Genomic DNA, 16886 nt, shown 5'->3' on the forward strand with positions numbered 1-16886 from the left:
GCATCGAGCCAGATGAAATATGTGAAGCTGCGGTACTTCCATAAGATATCCACTAAACGCGTCAGGTGTATGTGGATTTTTTGACCAGTGTAATATGCCTTAATTACTGCCAAACAATCTCTCTGGCACTGAAAATTAACTTTTACAAGTGGAGTCTCATTCCTTCAGATTTTAATTACTGTTAGAGATTTAGAAAAGTGGAAGTAATTTTAAAAATGTTTTTCTTTGTCTCTTATCTTTCTCTTAAGCCCATCTTTCTTTGTTTTTTGTACATGATTTGGCATTGAATTAAATATTCTAACTTACACTTCCTAGTTCGGACTCTGCATGCTACAGTAAGGATTCTTCAATCTGATTGGTGAAAGAAATACAGAGTTGCTTGCCCTGTTCACAGAGGTCCCAGATCCCCTGTAGGTGGTACTGCGCTGAAATAGATTTCTATTAACCACAACTTCAAGTGCAAAAGCCCATAGGAATATTTGGGCAACTAAGTGTAATGAATGGCAAGTGCGGTTCATTCGGCACTGAATGCAAAACTGGGCCTATGTGTATCCTGGTTAGAAGTGCTTTGTAACACTAAGTTACTTTCCTTTTGTCATTTACATGCTCATTTAAGTGATGGATGCATCTTTCTGTGCTTTCCTTGTGAAAGTAATGACTCAATAAATTTTGGGAAAAACAGAAAAACAAGCAACATTCCAAATACTGACTTAAAACAGTATAACCTCATGTAAATATTACATACCTTTTCAATCACATTAGAAAGTCACATTCTTATCTGCCAACCACAATACAATAATAGTTCAGCTACACCAGGTCAGCAGACTTGGGTCATCAAACGCAATGGAAATCTCGAAATTCAGCGGCTGTGTATTGCTGGGCTGGGTACCATATCAGTTAGAGGGACCTTAGTTCCTGCTGCCTGGGGTGACTTTGTATAAAATTTAGTTATGTAATAAAACATATTTATTTATTGTTTTTTTGCTTTACATACTTAATGTGAAACTTGTTGCTGGTGCTGAGCAAAATTCTCAATTCTAATGCTGGAAAACCTCAGCAGGTCAGGGAGTATCTGTGTGGAAAGAGAAACAGTTAACATTTCAGGTCAATGACCTTTCATCTGAACTGGTCATCGACCTGAAACTTTAACTCCGTTTCTCTCTCCAGCTGCTGAACACTTTCCAACATTTCCTGTTTAATTCCACATTTCCAGCATCTGCTGTATTTTAATTGCTTGTATATACCGGCTTTAATAGGAATCTTAAAAGCCCAATAATCTCTCTTCTCAAGGAAGGTCATACATGGGAACTTTACAGATGGAGAACAAAAAGCAACATCTACATTTTGGAAGTTATAAAATGATGAAACTAAGAGACCTGTGAATCTCATGCATTAGGAGTGAGTCATTCATGTTGGTTTAAAGCTGTGGCTTATTCTGGATGCCACTGATGATGAGACACCGCATCATGTATTGATAAGGGCTGCAATCTGGTTCATTCAATGATAAATCTGATGCCCACCATTGCCCCAAATTCCTTCTAACTGCTTGTTCCCTTCTGCGAGTGTGACCCAATTACCTGTGGATTAAAGCGTTTGATACCGGGTACCAAGGAACATGGGGTCCTCCCGCCCCGAATTTAAGCACAGTCCTGCTGAGGGCCCCCCTCACTTGCCTTACCTGCTCCTTCAAGGGCTGCTGTCTAGCTCTGGCACTGCTAACATGCTATCGCAGAGTGCGTCTAGGCCACAAAAGCAGACAAGCATCAGCAGCACTACTGCTGTTGTGTTTACCTCTACACGTGTTTGGCCAGACAGTGAGACAGTGGCCCAAAGGTGGCAAAAAAAAACAGATGAACAGTTGGATTTTACTAGTAGCAACACCAGAAATGGAGGACAAATTCCTGTTTGGATGGTGAAAGTGGCAGTGTGGAGGTACAGTACAGTATGTTTTTGCCACACCCCTTAAAACCTGCTGGTGCACCCCCCACCCCCGCTCCAGTTCAGAACCCCTTAATTAAATGACTCTGCTTCAACACCATCCCATGGGAACAGCTACCAGCAGCACCTTGACTGAGACCAGCATTCACATGTGGAGGCAAAGTTGTGCCCTGTCAATTTATGTCTTCTTGTGATAAAAACTGGCTACTGCACCACACCACTGTAGTACTCTGCACACTTTCCAACGATCTATCAAATTTACTTAAAGCCCAATTAATAATGATAGAAAGGCACTCACCTTCTGAAAGACTTGGTAACTGGACTTGGACCAAATGTCCAGCTGTGAAATAAAAGACAATAATTAGATCTATTCACAAAGATCTCAGATTGTTAAATATTAAAATGCCGTACCCAAGGGAATTTCTGAATGCTTGCCAGTTTTAATTGTGCATGGAAGAAAATGAAATGTGCTACTGGAAAAGCAGCTGTCAAAAACTAACCAGGCAGTAATTCTGGTTACAAAGGAACAAAAAAAAAAAAGGATGCCACAGCAAATTAAAAATCTACCTGTTAGCACTGGAACATGAGTTTCAATCCAGCCCAAAGACTGCAGATGGAAGAATCTGACTAACAGCTAGTGAGACTTAATTGAAAGTAGACCAGTCAAGTTCAACCCAATTCCTAATGGAATGGAACACCAGCATCCACCTAGTTCAAAACAAAACTGTAACTTGCCCATTTCGCTCAGAGAAGCCTGGTTAGTGTGTGTATTGGAACATTGGTGAGATAGCGAGTGCTCCTTAGAGACTTTGATTGAAGAACCCAACATGCCATTTAGATCTCAATGTAGAATGCCAACTGAGAATGCTCCAGGCTGTCAATGTGCAATAAGTGAGCCAATGTTCCATTCTTAATCTTTTTATTTTGTCAGAAAAAACACTAAAATATCTTGACAAAAGATTCCCAATTTAGTACCAACTAGTAACAAATTAGGAGTACTTTGGGTTGCAGGGCTATGCCATTAGGAATGAGATTAAGGCAGTTCAAATCTCATTTCACATGGGACCCCTACTGCCAGCAGACAGAGCAAAGACTTCCCACTAGTTTGGGCTGATTTTGAATCCAGAACTAGTGGTGAAGGACCAGAGTCTAATAAACTACATCACCTCGTCTCCCATTCCAAGAAAAATAACTTACCACCCTGAACAGTGCATATACATACAAACAAACTTAAATAAAATAAGAATGAACATAGATGCTACATAGATTACATTAAAGTGTTTCCAAGGCACTATCATGGTAAACTCTTCTGCTTCACTGGTGGAGGGGAGATATTTTTTCTAACATTGATGTGTAATCAAGTTCACTCAAAAAACGTCTTGTAGCGCAATGCTAACTGCATCACTGAAATATCTGGATCAATTTCCAATAGAAGCATAACATGTTAAAGCAAGGTTTCAAATGAGCAGTTTACTTATCTTGACAACTGCTAGCTAATGGTGAGAAATGTATTCAGTGAAAGCTGCTTGTTCAATAAACAAACAATCTGTTCTGCACAACTGAATTTGTGCCAGAAAGACTTTTTAAAAACAGGTCCTCCTGGCAATTGGCTTTTTCAAATTTACCCTGGGTTTGTATGCAACCCAGATATCGCAGCAAGTACACTAACTACATTGCAAGATCTTTTTATGCACCATAGAACTTGATTACTCATCAATATTAGGAAAATCTTCTCTCCCCTCCACTAATGGACCAGGTCAGAGTTTTCCAGGGATAAAGTGCCTTACAAACATGTTAATGCCATCTGTAATAGTTCTAATTTTAATTGAATTTTTTTGTATGTATTTTTGCACTGATCCAGGTGGTAAATTACTTCTCATGGAATAGGACAAATGGGAGAATCGATGATGCCAGTCAACAACCTACTCCTTTGAGCCTTAATTACGTAGAAACAATTCTATCTGTTGTATTTGTTCATTTTGATCTATATCTATTCCTATGATCTCCCCCACCTCTACACCAGATAGATACCATCCCAGCTTTTCTGTGGAAGAGCTAAATCAACTCAGCCTGCGGTGCTTCTACTGGAAATCTGTTCTACATATCCGCTACTCTGTTGCAAAAATATGTTTGAATGTCACTTGAGGCTTAGTTTTATACCTGTGTCCTTTATTTTTGTAATCACACTCCAAGCCAAATAGCTAACTTAAATCTACACTCCTTTAATTTTCTCTTCAAAGGGTTAGCGTCCTTCTGAATTGTCACTGCATTTGTATTCCTCATGTCACCTCCGGTGACGTACATAGGATTAGTCATTTGTGTCAATTGGTCAACTGCTTTTGAGATAGCTGATTAGCTTTATTATTAACAATTTCAATGACTGGAAACTTTTAATGAATCTTCAGTAATCACATACAAATCAATTCTCTTTTCCAGCTTTGCTGATACAAAATACTCTGGAAAGAAAGTCGGAAGAAATTATGTACGAAGTTTGGTGATTTGGGATTTTATAATTCATGCCAAGAATAGTTTTCAGGCTTTTATGGTGCCTTCTGAATCACTCCAAAGTGGCTTCAACTCAACTACCAAAGTTCTCACCAAAGTTTCCCAATGGCTATGGCAGTTTATCAAGTAAGCAACTGAATAATACAGGAAGTTCCAGGTTCAATCCTGGTTTGTGCCACATTAGTTAATCTCAGCCTGGGGAGTGGTTATGGAAAATAAGTTTCCACTCCCTAAAAAAGTGCAAATATGAATCATCTTCTTTGGCCTCCTTATCTCGAGAGACAACGGATAAGCGCCTGGAGGTGGTCAGTAGTTTGTGAAGCAGCGCCTGGAGTGGCTATAAAGGCCAATTCTAGAGTGACAGGCTCTTCCACAGGTGCTGCAGAGAAATTTGTTTGTCGGGGCTGTTCCACAGTTGGCTCTCCCCTTGCGCCTCAGTCTTTTTTCCTGCCAACTACTAAGTCTCTTCGACTCGCCACACTTTAGCCCCGCCTTTATGGCTGCCCGCCAGCTCTGGCGGACGCTAGCAATTGACTCCAATGACTTGTGATCAATGTCACAGGATTTTATGTCGCGTTTGCAGACGTCTTTAAAGCGGAGACATGGACGGCCGGTGGGTCTGATACCAGTGGCGAGCTCGCTGTACAATGTGTCTTTGGGGATCCTGCCATCTTCCATGCGGTTCACATGGCCAAGCCATCTCAAGTGCCGCTGACTCAGTAGTGTGTACAAGCTGGGGATGTTGGCGAATAATGAGCACTTTAATGAGGTACTCACCAGGTGTCCAGCATTTGTGGATCCCAACTCCAATGAAAAGCCAATTTGTTCATGAAGCTAGTAAGGGGGAAAATTGGCAGAGAAACGGTAAAAAAATATATATATATATATAAATGAAGAAAGCTTTTCCCTTCTGGAAAGATATTTGGTTTGGAGGCCCAACTGTCATGCTAAAATTCTACTCCACTGTGCAGCAAAATGTCTTGGACTGCTGTCACAGCTCCTGTATGTGAACTTAAACTTGCTTGAGTATTGCCTGTATTAGCCTAAGAACTGTACCTGACTATTGCAGAGTCCATTTACTTTGTCCTACACTGTCCTGGTGTAAATTCCAGACAATATCTCTACTACCTCGCAGTCTCATTTGATGAAAATGTAAATAAGTTATTTAAATCTCAGTGTTGGAGCAGAGGGCTGAACTGTGGAGCAAACTTCACCCAAATTGCTGAAGTTTTATTCATTCAAAGGCTTTTCATTTTGGTTTCAAATCCTTGATTTCAACAATAGTGCTAGTGAGTACAGAAACAGGAGGATAGAGCAGATGAATGCATGGCTGGACAGATGGTGCAGGAGGGAGAAATTAGATTCCTGAGACATTGGGACCAGTTCTGGGGTAGATGGAGCCTGTAAAGGTCAGATAGGTTGCACCTGAACAGACTCTTGTGAAGCAATTTACAAGTGTTACTGGGGAGGGTTGAAACTAACTTGGCAGGGGTGTGGGAACCAGGATATAATATTAGAGAGGAAAACCAAGGTGCACAGAGAATTGGGAAAGACTGTTGGCACTAGAGTAGGAAATAGTAAGGTATTAGGTGGGTTAGAATAAGAGGGAATGTAATATGGTCTAAATTAGGCTTACGCTGCATGTATGTGAACGTGCAGAGTGTAGTAAATAAGGCTGGTGAGCTGCAGGCATGGATAGCCACATGGAAAAATTATGTTGTGATGATTACAAAGACCTGGCCCAAAAAAGGGCAATACTGGGTACTAAATATTCTTGGATATAAGGTGTTCGGGAAAGATAAGGAAGGAAAGAAAGAAAGAAAGAAAGAAAGGAGGGGTAGCAGCATTGATTGAGAACTTTACAGAGCTAGAGAGAGAGGAAGACCTCGAAGGTTCAAAGACAGAATCCATTTAGTTTGAGCTAAGAAACAATAGAGGCACCATTATATTGCTGGGTGCATTCTATAGGCCACCAACTAGTGGGAAAGACATAGAGGTACAAATTTGCAAGGAAACTATAGGGAGCTGCAAGAATTATAGTTATAATGGGGAAACACTAATTATCGTAATATAGACTGATAGTAAGTGCATTAAGGGCAGAGAGGGACAAGAGTTTCTAGAGTGTGCTCAGGAGAATTTTCTACATCAGTATGTTTCCAGGCCCATGGAGAAAGAGGCATTGCTGGATCTTGTTCTGAGGAATGAGATGGGTCAAATGAATCAAATGTCAGCAGAGGAACATAGGGATAGTGATCACAGAATCATAAGGTTTAGGTCAGCTATGGAAAAGGACAAGGAGCAATCCAGGGTAACAATAATTAATTGGGGGAGGGCCAACTTCAGCAGGGTGAGAACGGAGCTGGTTAAGGTAAATTGGAATCAAAGATTGGCTGGCAGAACTGTAATGGAACAATGGGCTGTCTTTAAAGAGGAAACAGATTGGGTACAGTCAAGCTACATTCCCACAAAGAGGAAAAGGTAGGGGAAACAAATTTAGAGTTCCCTGGATGATGAAACAAGTTGACAGTAAGATGAAGCAGAAAAAATGTCAGGTGGATAATGCAATTGAGAACCAGGCTGAATATAGAAAGTTCAAGGGGGAAGTGAAAAAAAGAGAAGCAGAGAGAGAGTATGAAAGGGTATTAAAAGGGTAGGCAGTGGCGTAGTGGTATTATCACTGGACTAGTAACCCAGAGACCCAGGGTATTTCTCTGGGGACATAGGTTCGAATCCCACCACAGCAGAAGGTGGAATTTGAATTTAATTAATAAATATGGAATTAAAAGTTAGTCGAATGATGGCCATCAAACCATTGTTGAAAAAACCCATCTGGTTCACTAATGTCCTTTAGGGAAGGAAATCTGCTGTCCTTACCTGGTCTGGCCTACATGTGACTCCAGACCCACAGCAATGTGGTTAACTCCGACATGCCCTCTGAAATGGCCTAGCAAGCCACTCAGTTGTACCTAACCGCTACAACGCCAATAAAAAGGAATGAAACCGGACGGACCACCCGGCATCGACTTAGGCACCGGAAACGACAACGGCAAATCCAGCCCTGTTGGCCCTGCAAAGTCCTCCTTACTAACATCTGGGGGCTTGTGCCAAAGTTGGGAGAGCTGTCCCACAGACTAGTCAAGCAACAGCCTGACATAGTCATACTCATGGAATCATACTTCACAGACAATGTCCCAGACACTGCCATCACCATCCCCGAGTATGTCCTGTCCCACTGGCAGGACAGACCCAGCAGAGGTGGTGGCACAGTGGTATACAGTAGGGAGGGAGTTGCCCTGGGAGTCCTTAACATCGACTCCGGCCCCATGAAGTCTCATGGCATCAGGGCAAGGTAACCTCCTACTGATTACCACCTACAGCCCTCCCTCAGCTGATGACTCAGTACTCCACCATGTTGAACACCACTTGGAGGAAGCACTGAGGGTGGCAAGGGCACAAAATGTACTCTGGGTGGGGGACTCCAATGTCCATCACCAAGAGTGGCTCAGTAGCACCACTACTGATCGAGCTGGCCGAGTCCTAAAGGACATAGCTGCTAGATTGGGTCTGTGGCAGGTGGTGAGTGAACCAACACGAGGGAAAAACATACTTGACCTCGTCCTCACCAATCTGCCTGCCGCAGATGCTTCTGTCCATGACTGTATTGGTAGGAGTGACCACTGCACAGTCCTTGTGGAGACGAAGTCCCGCCTTCACATTGCGGATACCGTCCATCGTGTTGTGTGGTACTATTACCGTGCTAAATGGGATAGATTTCCAACAGATCTAGCAATGCAAAACTGGGCATCCATGAGGCGCTGTGGGCCATCAGCAGCAGCAGAATTGTACTCAACCACAATCTGTAACCTCATGGCCCAGTATATCCCCCACTCTACCATTACCATCAAGCCAGGAGACCAACCCTGGTTCAATGAAGAGTGCAGGAGGGCATGCCAGGAGCAGCACCAGGCATACCTCAAAATGAGGTGTCAACCTGGTGAAGCTACAACACAGGACTACTTGCATGCCAAACTGCATAAGCAGCATGCGATATACAGAGCTAAGCGATCCCATAACCAACAGATCAGATCTAAGCTCTGCAGTCCTGCCACATCCAGCCGTGAATGGTGGTGGACAATTAAACAACTAACTGGAGGAGGTGGCTCCACAAATATCCCCAACCTCAATGATGGGGGAGCCCAGCACATCTGTGCAAAAGATAAGGCAGAAGCATTTGCAACAATCTTCAGCCAGAAGTGCCGAGTTGATGATCCATCTCGGCCTCCTCCTGAAGTCCCCAGCATCACAGATGCCAAACTTCAGCCAATTCGATTCACTCCACGTGATATCAAGAAACGACTGAATGCACTGGATACTGCAAAAGCTATGGGCCCTGACAATATTCTGGCAATAGTACTGAAGGCCTGTGCTCCAGAACTTACCGCACCCCTAGCCAAGCTGTTCCAGTACAGCTATAACACTGGCATCTATCCTGCAATGTGGAAAATTGCCCAGGTATGTTCTGTACACAAAAAGCAGGACTAGTCCTACCCAGCCAATTGTCGCCCCATCAGCCTACTCTCAATCATCAGTAAAGTAATGGAAGGTATCATCAATAGTGCCATCAAGCGGCACTTGCTTAGCAATAATCTGCTCAGTGACGCTCAGTTTGGGTTCCACCAGGGCCACTCAGCTCCTGACCTCATTACAGCCTTGGTTCAAACATGGACAAAAGAGCTGAACTCAAGAGGTGAAGTGAGAGTGACTGCCCTTGACATCAAGGCAGCATTTGACTGAGTATGGCATCAAGGAGCCCTAGCAAAACTGGAGTCAATGGGAAGCAGGGGGGAAACTCTCTGCTGTTTGGAATCATACCTAGCTCAAAGGAAGATGGTTGTGGTTGTTGGAGGTCAATCATCTGAGCTCCAGGACATCACTGCAGGAATTCCTCAGGGTAGTGTCCTAGGCCCAACCATCTTCAGCTGCTTCATCATTGACCTACCTTCAATCATAAGGTCAGAAGTGGGGATGTTCGCTGATGATTGCACAATGTTCAGCACCATTGGTGACTCCTCAGATACTGAAGCAGTCCACATAGAAATGCAGCAAGACCTGGACAATATCCAGACTTGGGCTGATAAGTGGCAAGTAACATTCGCGCCACACAAGTGCCAGGCAATGACCATCTCCAACAAGATAGAATCTAACCATCTCCCCTTGACATTCAACAGCATTACCATCGCTGAATCCCCCACTACCAACATCCTAGGGCCTACCATTGACCAGAAACTGAACTGGAGTAGCCATATAAATACCGTGGCTATAAGAGCAGGTCGGAGGCTAGGAATCCTGAGGCAAGTAACTCACCTCCTGACTCCCCAAAGCCTGTCCACCATCTACAAGGCACAAGTCAGGAGTGTGATGGAATACTCTCCACTTGCCTGGATGGGTGCAGCTCCAACAACACTCAAGAAGCTCGACACCATCCAGGACAAAGCAGCCCGTTTGATTGGCACCTCATCCATAAACATTCACTCCCTCCACCACTGACGCACAGTGGCAACAGTGTGTACCATCTACAAGATGCACTGCAGCAATGCACCAAGGCTCCTTATACAGCACCTTCCAAACCCGCGACCTCTACCAGCTAGAACGACAAGAGCAGCAAATGCATGGGAACACCACCACCTGCAAGTTCCCCTCCAAGTCACACACCATCCTGACTTGGAACTATATCGCCGTTCCTTCCCTGTTGCTGGGTCAAAATCCTGGAACTCCCTTCCTAACAGCACTGTGGGTACACCTACCCCAAATGGACTGCAACAGTTCAAGAAGGCAACTCACCACCACCTTCTCAAGGGCAATTAGGGATGGGCAATAAATGCTGGCCTAGCCAGCGATGCCCACATCCCTTAATGAATAAAAAAAAAAGAGAAGAGGTTGGTAGCTAACATAAAAGGGAATCCAAAAGTCTTCTGCAGGCATATAAATAGTAAAATGGTGGTAAGAGGATGAATGGGGATGATTAGGGACCTAAAAGGAGATTCACGCATGGAGTCAGGGGGCACGACAGAGTACTAAATGAGTACTTTGCATCTCCCTTTACCAAGGAAGAAGATACTGCCCAAGCCTTGGTGAAAGAGGAGGTAGATGTGAAACTGGATGTGCTAAAAATTGATTAAAAAAAGAGGTATTAGATAGGCTGGCTGTACTTAAAGTTGATAAGTCACCAAGACTGGATGAAATGCATCTAAGGATACTGAAAGTAGTAAGGGTGAAAATTGCAGAGGTTCCGGCCATAATCTTCCAAACTACCTAGATACAGCGGTGGTGCAAGAGCACTGCAGAATTGCAAATGTTATTTCCTTGTTCAAGAAAGGATGAAAGGGTGTAGGTATGAGCCCAGTAATTGCAGGCCAATCAGTTTAACCTTGGTGGTGGGAAAGCTTTTAAAAACAATAATTCTGGACAAAATTAACAGACTGCTGTGGAGAAAATAAGCATTCTGGAGCCCACGTGATTAAAGCAAATGAAGGTTTTTAATCAAGCATGTGCAAGGGAGAACTATCTGGACTTCATCCAGAGGCTTCTCAGTGAAACAGAACTTGAAAGGCACATTTATAGGATACAATCACCATTACTCATTTGTTTCCACTACCCCCGACACATTCCAGGTCTGCAGCTTGATCAAAAACCTGTATTGTATTGTCCCACTAACATACTACTGCTGTCTCCTCCCTAACCTTGAAGCTGGCAGTTCCCATAGTTTAAGGCATCTTGTCCCATCTTCAGTCGCACCCTTATCTCTTTGATTAGTGAAGCAAGGACAGCACATTTACACAGACGTGCAGGCAATTAGGCACTAGGTTGTACATAAAGGTGTGCAAAGGAAAGCCAACCGAGCCCGAATTCTGGACCCGGAAGTCCGTCCCGACTCGGCACCAACCCGACACGTCGTCGAGACCCATTGGGGTTGAATCGGGTAGCAGGCCTTTACCCATGTACTGATGTAAAGGCCAACTACCCGACCCGACCCCGACGGGATCCGACGACATGTTTCGGGTTCGGGCCGGGTCATGTCGGGCTTCCGGCTGCAGCATTTGGACTGGGGTCAGGTTTCCTTTGCACACCTTTAGTTGTGCAGCTTTCCCAGAACCATGGTCATGTATCCCATCATGCCCTGGTTCTCCACAACTACAGTGTTTCCATATTCCCTCTAAGATTGTTAACGTATCCTAATGCTAAATAATCTACTAATGTTGCCCTTCTGGTCCCACTTGTGTCACTTGGATAAATATGGATTAATTAAGGAAAACCTGCACAAATTTGTTAAGGACAAATAGTGCTTAACTACTAAAATAAAAGCAAAATACTGCGGATGCTGGGTGAATTTTTTTGTTGAGGTCACAGTGAGGGCTGACGAGGGTAATGCGGTTGATGTGGTTCATAGAATTCAAAAAGGCATTTGATAGTGTGCCACATAACAAGCTTGTCAGCAAAGTTAGAGCCCATGGAATAAAAGGGACAGAAGGAAGATGGATATGAAATTGGCTGAGTAACAGGAAACAGAATAGTGGCGAGCAGTTGTTTTTTGGACTTGAGGAAGGTATACAGTGGGGATCCCCAGGGGTCAGTTGTAGGACCGTGCTTTTCCTGATATATATGCTAATAACTTGGGTGTACAGGGCACGATTTCCAAATCCGGGTATGACACAAAACTTGGAAGTATTGTGAACTGTGAGGAGGATAGTGATAAACTTTGAGGACATAGGCAGGCTGGTGGAATGGGCAGACAAGTGGCAGATTAAATTTAATGCAGAAAAGTGTAAAGTGATTTATTTTGGTCGGAAGAATGAGCAGAGGCAATATAAAATAAAGGCTACAATTCTAAAGGAGGTGCAGGAGCAGAGGGACCTCGGGGTGAATGTGCATAAACCATTGAAGTTGGCAGGGCAGGTTGAGAAAGCGGTTAATAAAGCATACATGATCCTGGGCTTTATAAGTAGGGACATAGAGTACAAGAAGTTATGATAATCTTGTATAAAACATTGGTTCAGCCTCAACTGGAGTATTGTGTCCAATTCTGGGCACCAGATTTCAGGAAGGATATGAAGGCATTAGAGAGGGTACAGAAAAATTCACAAGATTGGTTCCAGAGGTGAGGAACATTGGTTAAGTGGATAGACTGGAGAAGATGGGGCTGTACCCCATGGAGAAGATTACGATTAAGAGGAGATTTGATGGAGGTGTCCAAAATCATGAGGGGTCTGGACAGAATAGAGAGGGAGAAACTGTCCCATTGGCAGGAGGATCGAGAACCAGAGGGAACTTATTTAAGGTAATTGGCAAAAGCAGAAAAGGAAACATGGGGAAAAACTTTTTTTTATGCAGCATGTGGTTAGGATCTGGAATGCACTGCCTCAGAATGTGGTGGAGACAGATTTAATCGTGATTTTCATAAGAGAATTGCACAATTATCTGAAGAGAGAAATTTTGCAGAGCTACAGGGAAAGGCAGGGGAGTGGGATTAGGTGAGTTGTACTTGCAGACAGCTGTCACAGACACGATAGGCCAAGTGGCCTCCTTCTGTGCTGTAACCATTTTATGATTCTACATCTTGCACAAACAACGCAGAATACCATTCAACATTTTCTGGTATCTTGTGGTTAAAATCTTACAGCTCAAAAATCTCAGTACAGCAGCTAGTGATAACTTGTCTGTATTAAATCAGGAATCCCCTCAATGTCTCTATCAAATCACTTTTTTTTTTAAAGTTACCTAGTCAGTAGCTACATTACTGATTTCTAAGCTGTAAAACCGGAGATGAAAAACATTAAAATTGTAAAATGTTAGTTTACAAAAGATAATTTCTAAAGTTCAAGTATAGAAAGAAGCAGAATGAAGTCTTATCGTGCAACTACTGATCACTGGAAGGGGATCTGACATATGCACTGATGCCGTTTAAAAATTATACTTGGAAGTCCACTTCTGCATTTCATTGTTATTGGCAACACACTCTCTAAAACAGTACTGTGGATATCATCTTCATTGTGATATCTTATTGAATGTGACACAAGGAGCTGGCTGCTTGTGTCTGAATAGTAGAATGATGAAACAGAAAGGGAAGTTTGTATTTAGTTATAGTAAACAAAACAGCTGAATTTTAACAGTGATTAGAAACTTGCTAATCCAAAGAATAGGTTTATTTAAGCTATGAAGTCAAGGGTAAGACAGACCTGAAGTAGCTGCATGTTTTGTAAAAACAAAGTTTTTCAATCAATGGTTTCCTGTAGCTAAAGTAGAATTTTACAGCACAGGAAATTCCATGAAATTCTACTACTTTTTTTGTAAAGTTTGTCCAGAGACGAATCACTTTGGATAAAGGCACCCTCTGCATTGACCGAGGCTCACTACACTCCAATGCTTCTTATGACTATGGCATGAAGATTAATGTTCAGAATCTTAAAATAGGTAGCTCATTTTATATCTAAATGGTCATTTCTGCTTCACAGTAAGTGAATCAGGATACTGCATGCCATTCTTTTTGTGCAAACTGAACTTAAACAAAAGAGAACTGAAGTCAGGATGAGAACTGTTATTCACCCCACAAAAGCTCATCCTTCATCAATATAATTCTCTCAGCACAACATCCAACTGAATATAGAACTCCAACATTTTTGCATCTCTAACCCTGTCAGGCAGGCTATTTCAAAAATTTCAATTAACTTTAATTACTTCCATTTATATCCTCTTAAAGTTTCACCCATATCCACGATTTAATATTTTATATACTTCAATGAAGTTTCCCTTTAACTTCCTTCTTCTCAGATTATAAAGATCACACTTCTCCAACTTTTCCTCATACTCATTTCCTTCACACCTGCATTTAGTCTTGTTGCTTTTTTCTTTGGGTCAGCCTTTTTTGTTGGGTATGACCAAATTTGAACATAACATTCTAGTGAAGTCTGAACAGTGAAATGTGGAGCCTCAGAATAAGATCCATACCTTGTATTCCATTGTTCTGGCAATAGACCCAAAATCTTATTTGAATTTTAAATTACTCCACTATATTGTCTCGATATTGAAAGTTAAGTAACTACTGTTACTCTCAGCTTCCTTTCCAAGCCTCCTGGTTCTCATTTTTTATTCAAAATCTATTAAATGTTTACAAGTGACATTTTTCAACCTATGTGCAACACATCACATTTATCAGTTGCAAGTTTGCCATTTGTCTCCCTAATTGCACAGTCAGCCTAAATCCTTCAACAAATCTTTTGCTTTGTCTTCTGTCTCCAATGCTCTTACTGCGATCAAGTTTGACCCATTGTGCCTATGCTAATCTTGTCAACAGGAGCTGTTTAAATCCATTTACTTGTTCTTCCCCAGTATTCATTCATATCTTTCCTTTAAAATACTTACCGAATTCTTTTTTAAAGGATCTCACAGACCTGACTCAATAATCACTTTTAGTAAAGCATTCTCTATTCTAATGCATAATGTGTGTGTGCAAACATTTCTTCGAACTTCCCTCATCATCCTACAGAAATTAGATGGCAAGTCATTATACTTTATAGGAAACACTTCTAGTATTTTATGTAACATTTCAACTATTTTATCTTTAATTTCACTTTTCTGTTATGATATCTGAAGAACCTTTTTAAATTTTACTAAACATCGCTAGTGTTCTTTTGGCACTTCTAGTTTTACTATGTTTTATCAATATTCTCAGTCATTCATGAGCCTTTAGTTCTTTTCATGGTGGCTCCCCTTCTTCTCAAGACTTAGCAATACAGACTAACAGCTTTGCAGTCACTCGCTTTCAATTTCCAGTCAATCTGCTTGCACCTATCAATTGTGCATTTCTGATTGCTTCATCTGTATGTCATTAATTCCCACATGGACCATCACCACCAGCTCCCCGTACTGGGCCAAAGCTACCCTCTCCTCATTATCAGTAACTTAAGACCCAGGTAGACAAATTACTGCCCTTCAACTTTATTACAACAAAAATAACCAAACTTGCAGCACTGGTCCTGCTCCTCCTACAGCTTCCCTTTTTCTCACACAGCATTTTCCCTTGTTCCAACAACCAGTTCTACTTTTCCTCAATTAGATTTTTTTAAATCAGAGTTCACCTCACTATAAATAATTCTGCAGTGATCAGCCATTTAGATTGGTCGGTTTCCCATTGCAGCAGCTTAATTTAAGAGAGTAGTTAAACACTGACTACTCTAATGTAGAAAGCACTTGCTCTTTGAAATTGATTTGCAATCGTTTCAAAAATGTTTCATTTTCACAGTACAAACAGGTTGTCCATAATGTGTCTGTGATTTATAATATGTTTGCAGGGATCGAATGCACTAATCATGCTGAGAATTAGCTGGTATTCTAGTGTCCTTGTGTGTCACAGAATACAGCTGCAATCTGACAGTCCTGCTTTTTGCCATTCCTCAAACCACCATTAGCTGTACTACAACAAGAACCTTAGCCAGCTATCCGAGATCCATGGCCAGAATTGTTTTCTTTTAGCAGTTAAGTTTGTACTCGTCAAGGTGAAGGTGGTCAAACTGATGGGATGAAAGGGTCCTCCCTCTGCTGGCTGAGGACATTGCTGAAGGAGTTCCTCAGGGCAGCACCCTAGTCTACCCATCGTCATCTGCTTCATCAATGACATTCTTGCCAGCATAAGGCCAGAAGTGAGGCAGTTCGCTGTTGATTGTAGTTCTCAGTTCCATTTGTAATTCCAAGATAATGAATCAGTCCGTGCCTGCATTCGCAGGTTTGAGCTAACAAGTGACAACAACTGTGCCGCACAAGTGCCATGCAATGACCATCTCCAACAGTGTCCAACCACTTCCCCATGACATTCAAAGGCACTGTACTGTGAATAGTTTTGGTGTCAATATTATAAAAAGGTTATAGAGACACTGGAGAAGGTGGAAAAAAAGTGTTAGTAGAATGGCACCAGAAATCCAGAGGTTATACCTACAACTACTGAACAGACTGGGCCTCTTTTCTCTAGAAAAGACAAGACTGAGGGATAACCTGATAAAGATGTTTAAGATTATGAAAGGGTTTGATAAGGTAGACAGACAGAGAGATGTTTCCATGCGGGCGAGACCTGAACTAGGGGCCATAAATAAATTATCACGAATGAATCCAAGAGGGGATTCAGGAGAAACCTCTTTATCCAGAGATTGATTAGAATGTGGAACTACAAGGATGAGCTGAGCCAAATAGCATAGATGCATTTTAGGGGAAGATAGGTAGCTATCTGAGGGAGAAAGAAATAGAATGAAATGTTGATGGGGTGAGATGAAGAGGGGTGGGAGAAGGCTTGGGTGGAACATAAATACCAGCATGGACCTATTGGGCTGAATGGCTTGTTCCTGTGCTGCAAGTACTGTGTGACATTCAAGTCAGGAGCATAACAGAATACTCTCCAC

The 16886-nt window shown here is 42.2% G+C and overlaps 1 protein-coding gene across 5 annotated transcripts in view; it reads right to left on the reverse strand.

Moving 5' to 3' along the window:
* med27 (mediator complex subunit 27) overlaps positions 1-16886 on the reverse strand; it is a 286804-nt gene that overhangs the window by 18435 nt on the left and 251483 nt on the right. For 4 of the 5 annotated variants that reach the window (XM_068012325.1, XM_068012323.1, XM_068012328.1 and 1 more), the window contains one exon: positions 2237-2278. The exons of the other annotated variant lie outside the window; for it this stretch is intronic. In XM_068012325.1, coding sequence (XP_067868426.1) covers positions 2237-2278 — 42 coding nt within the window. The remainder of the gene's footprint in view (positions 1-2236; positions 2279-16886) is intronic. 5 annotated transcript variants of the gene reach the window in all.

This window comes from Heterodontus francisci, chromosome 32 (assembly GCF_036365525.1).
Source record: "Heterodontus francisci isolate sHetFra1 chromosome 32, sHetFra1.hap1, whole genome shotgun sequence".
In the NCBI taxonomy this organism is placed as follows: domain Eukaryota; kingdom Metazoa; phylum Chordata; class Chondrichthyes; order Heterodontiformes; family Heterodontidae; genus Heterodontus; species Heterodontus francisci.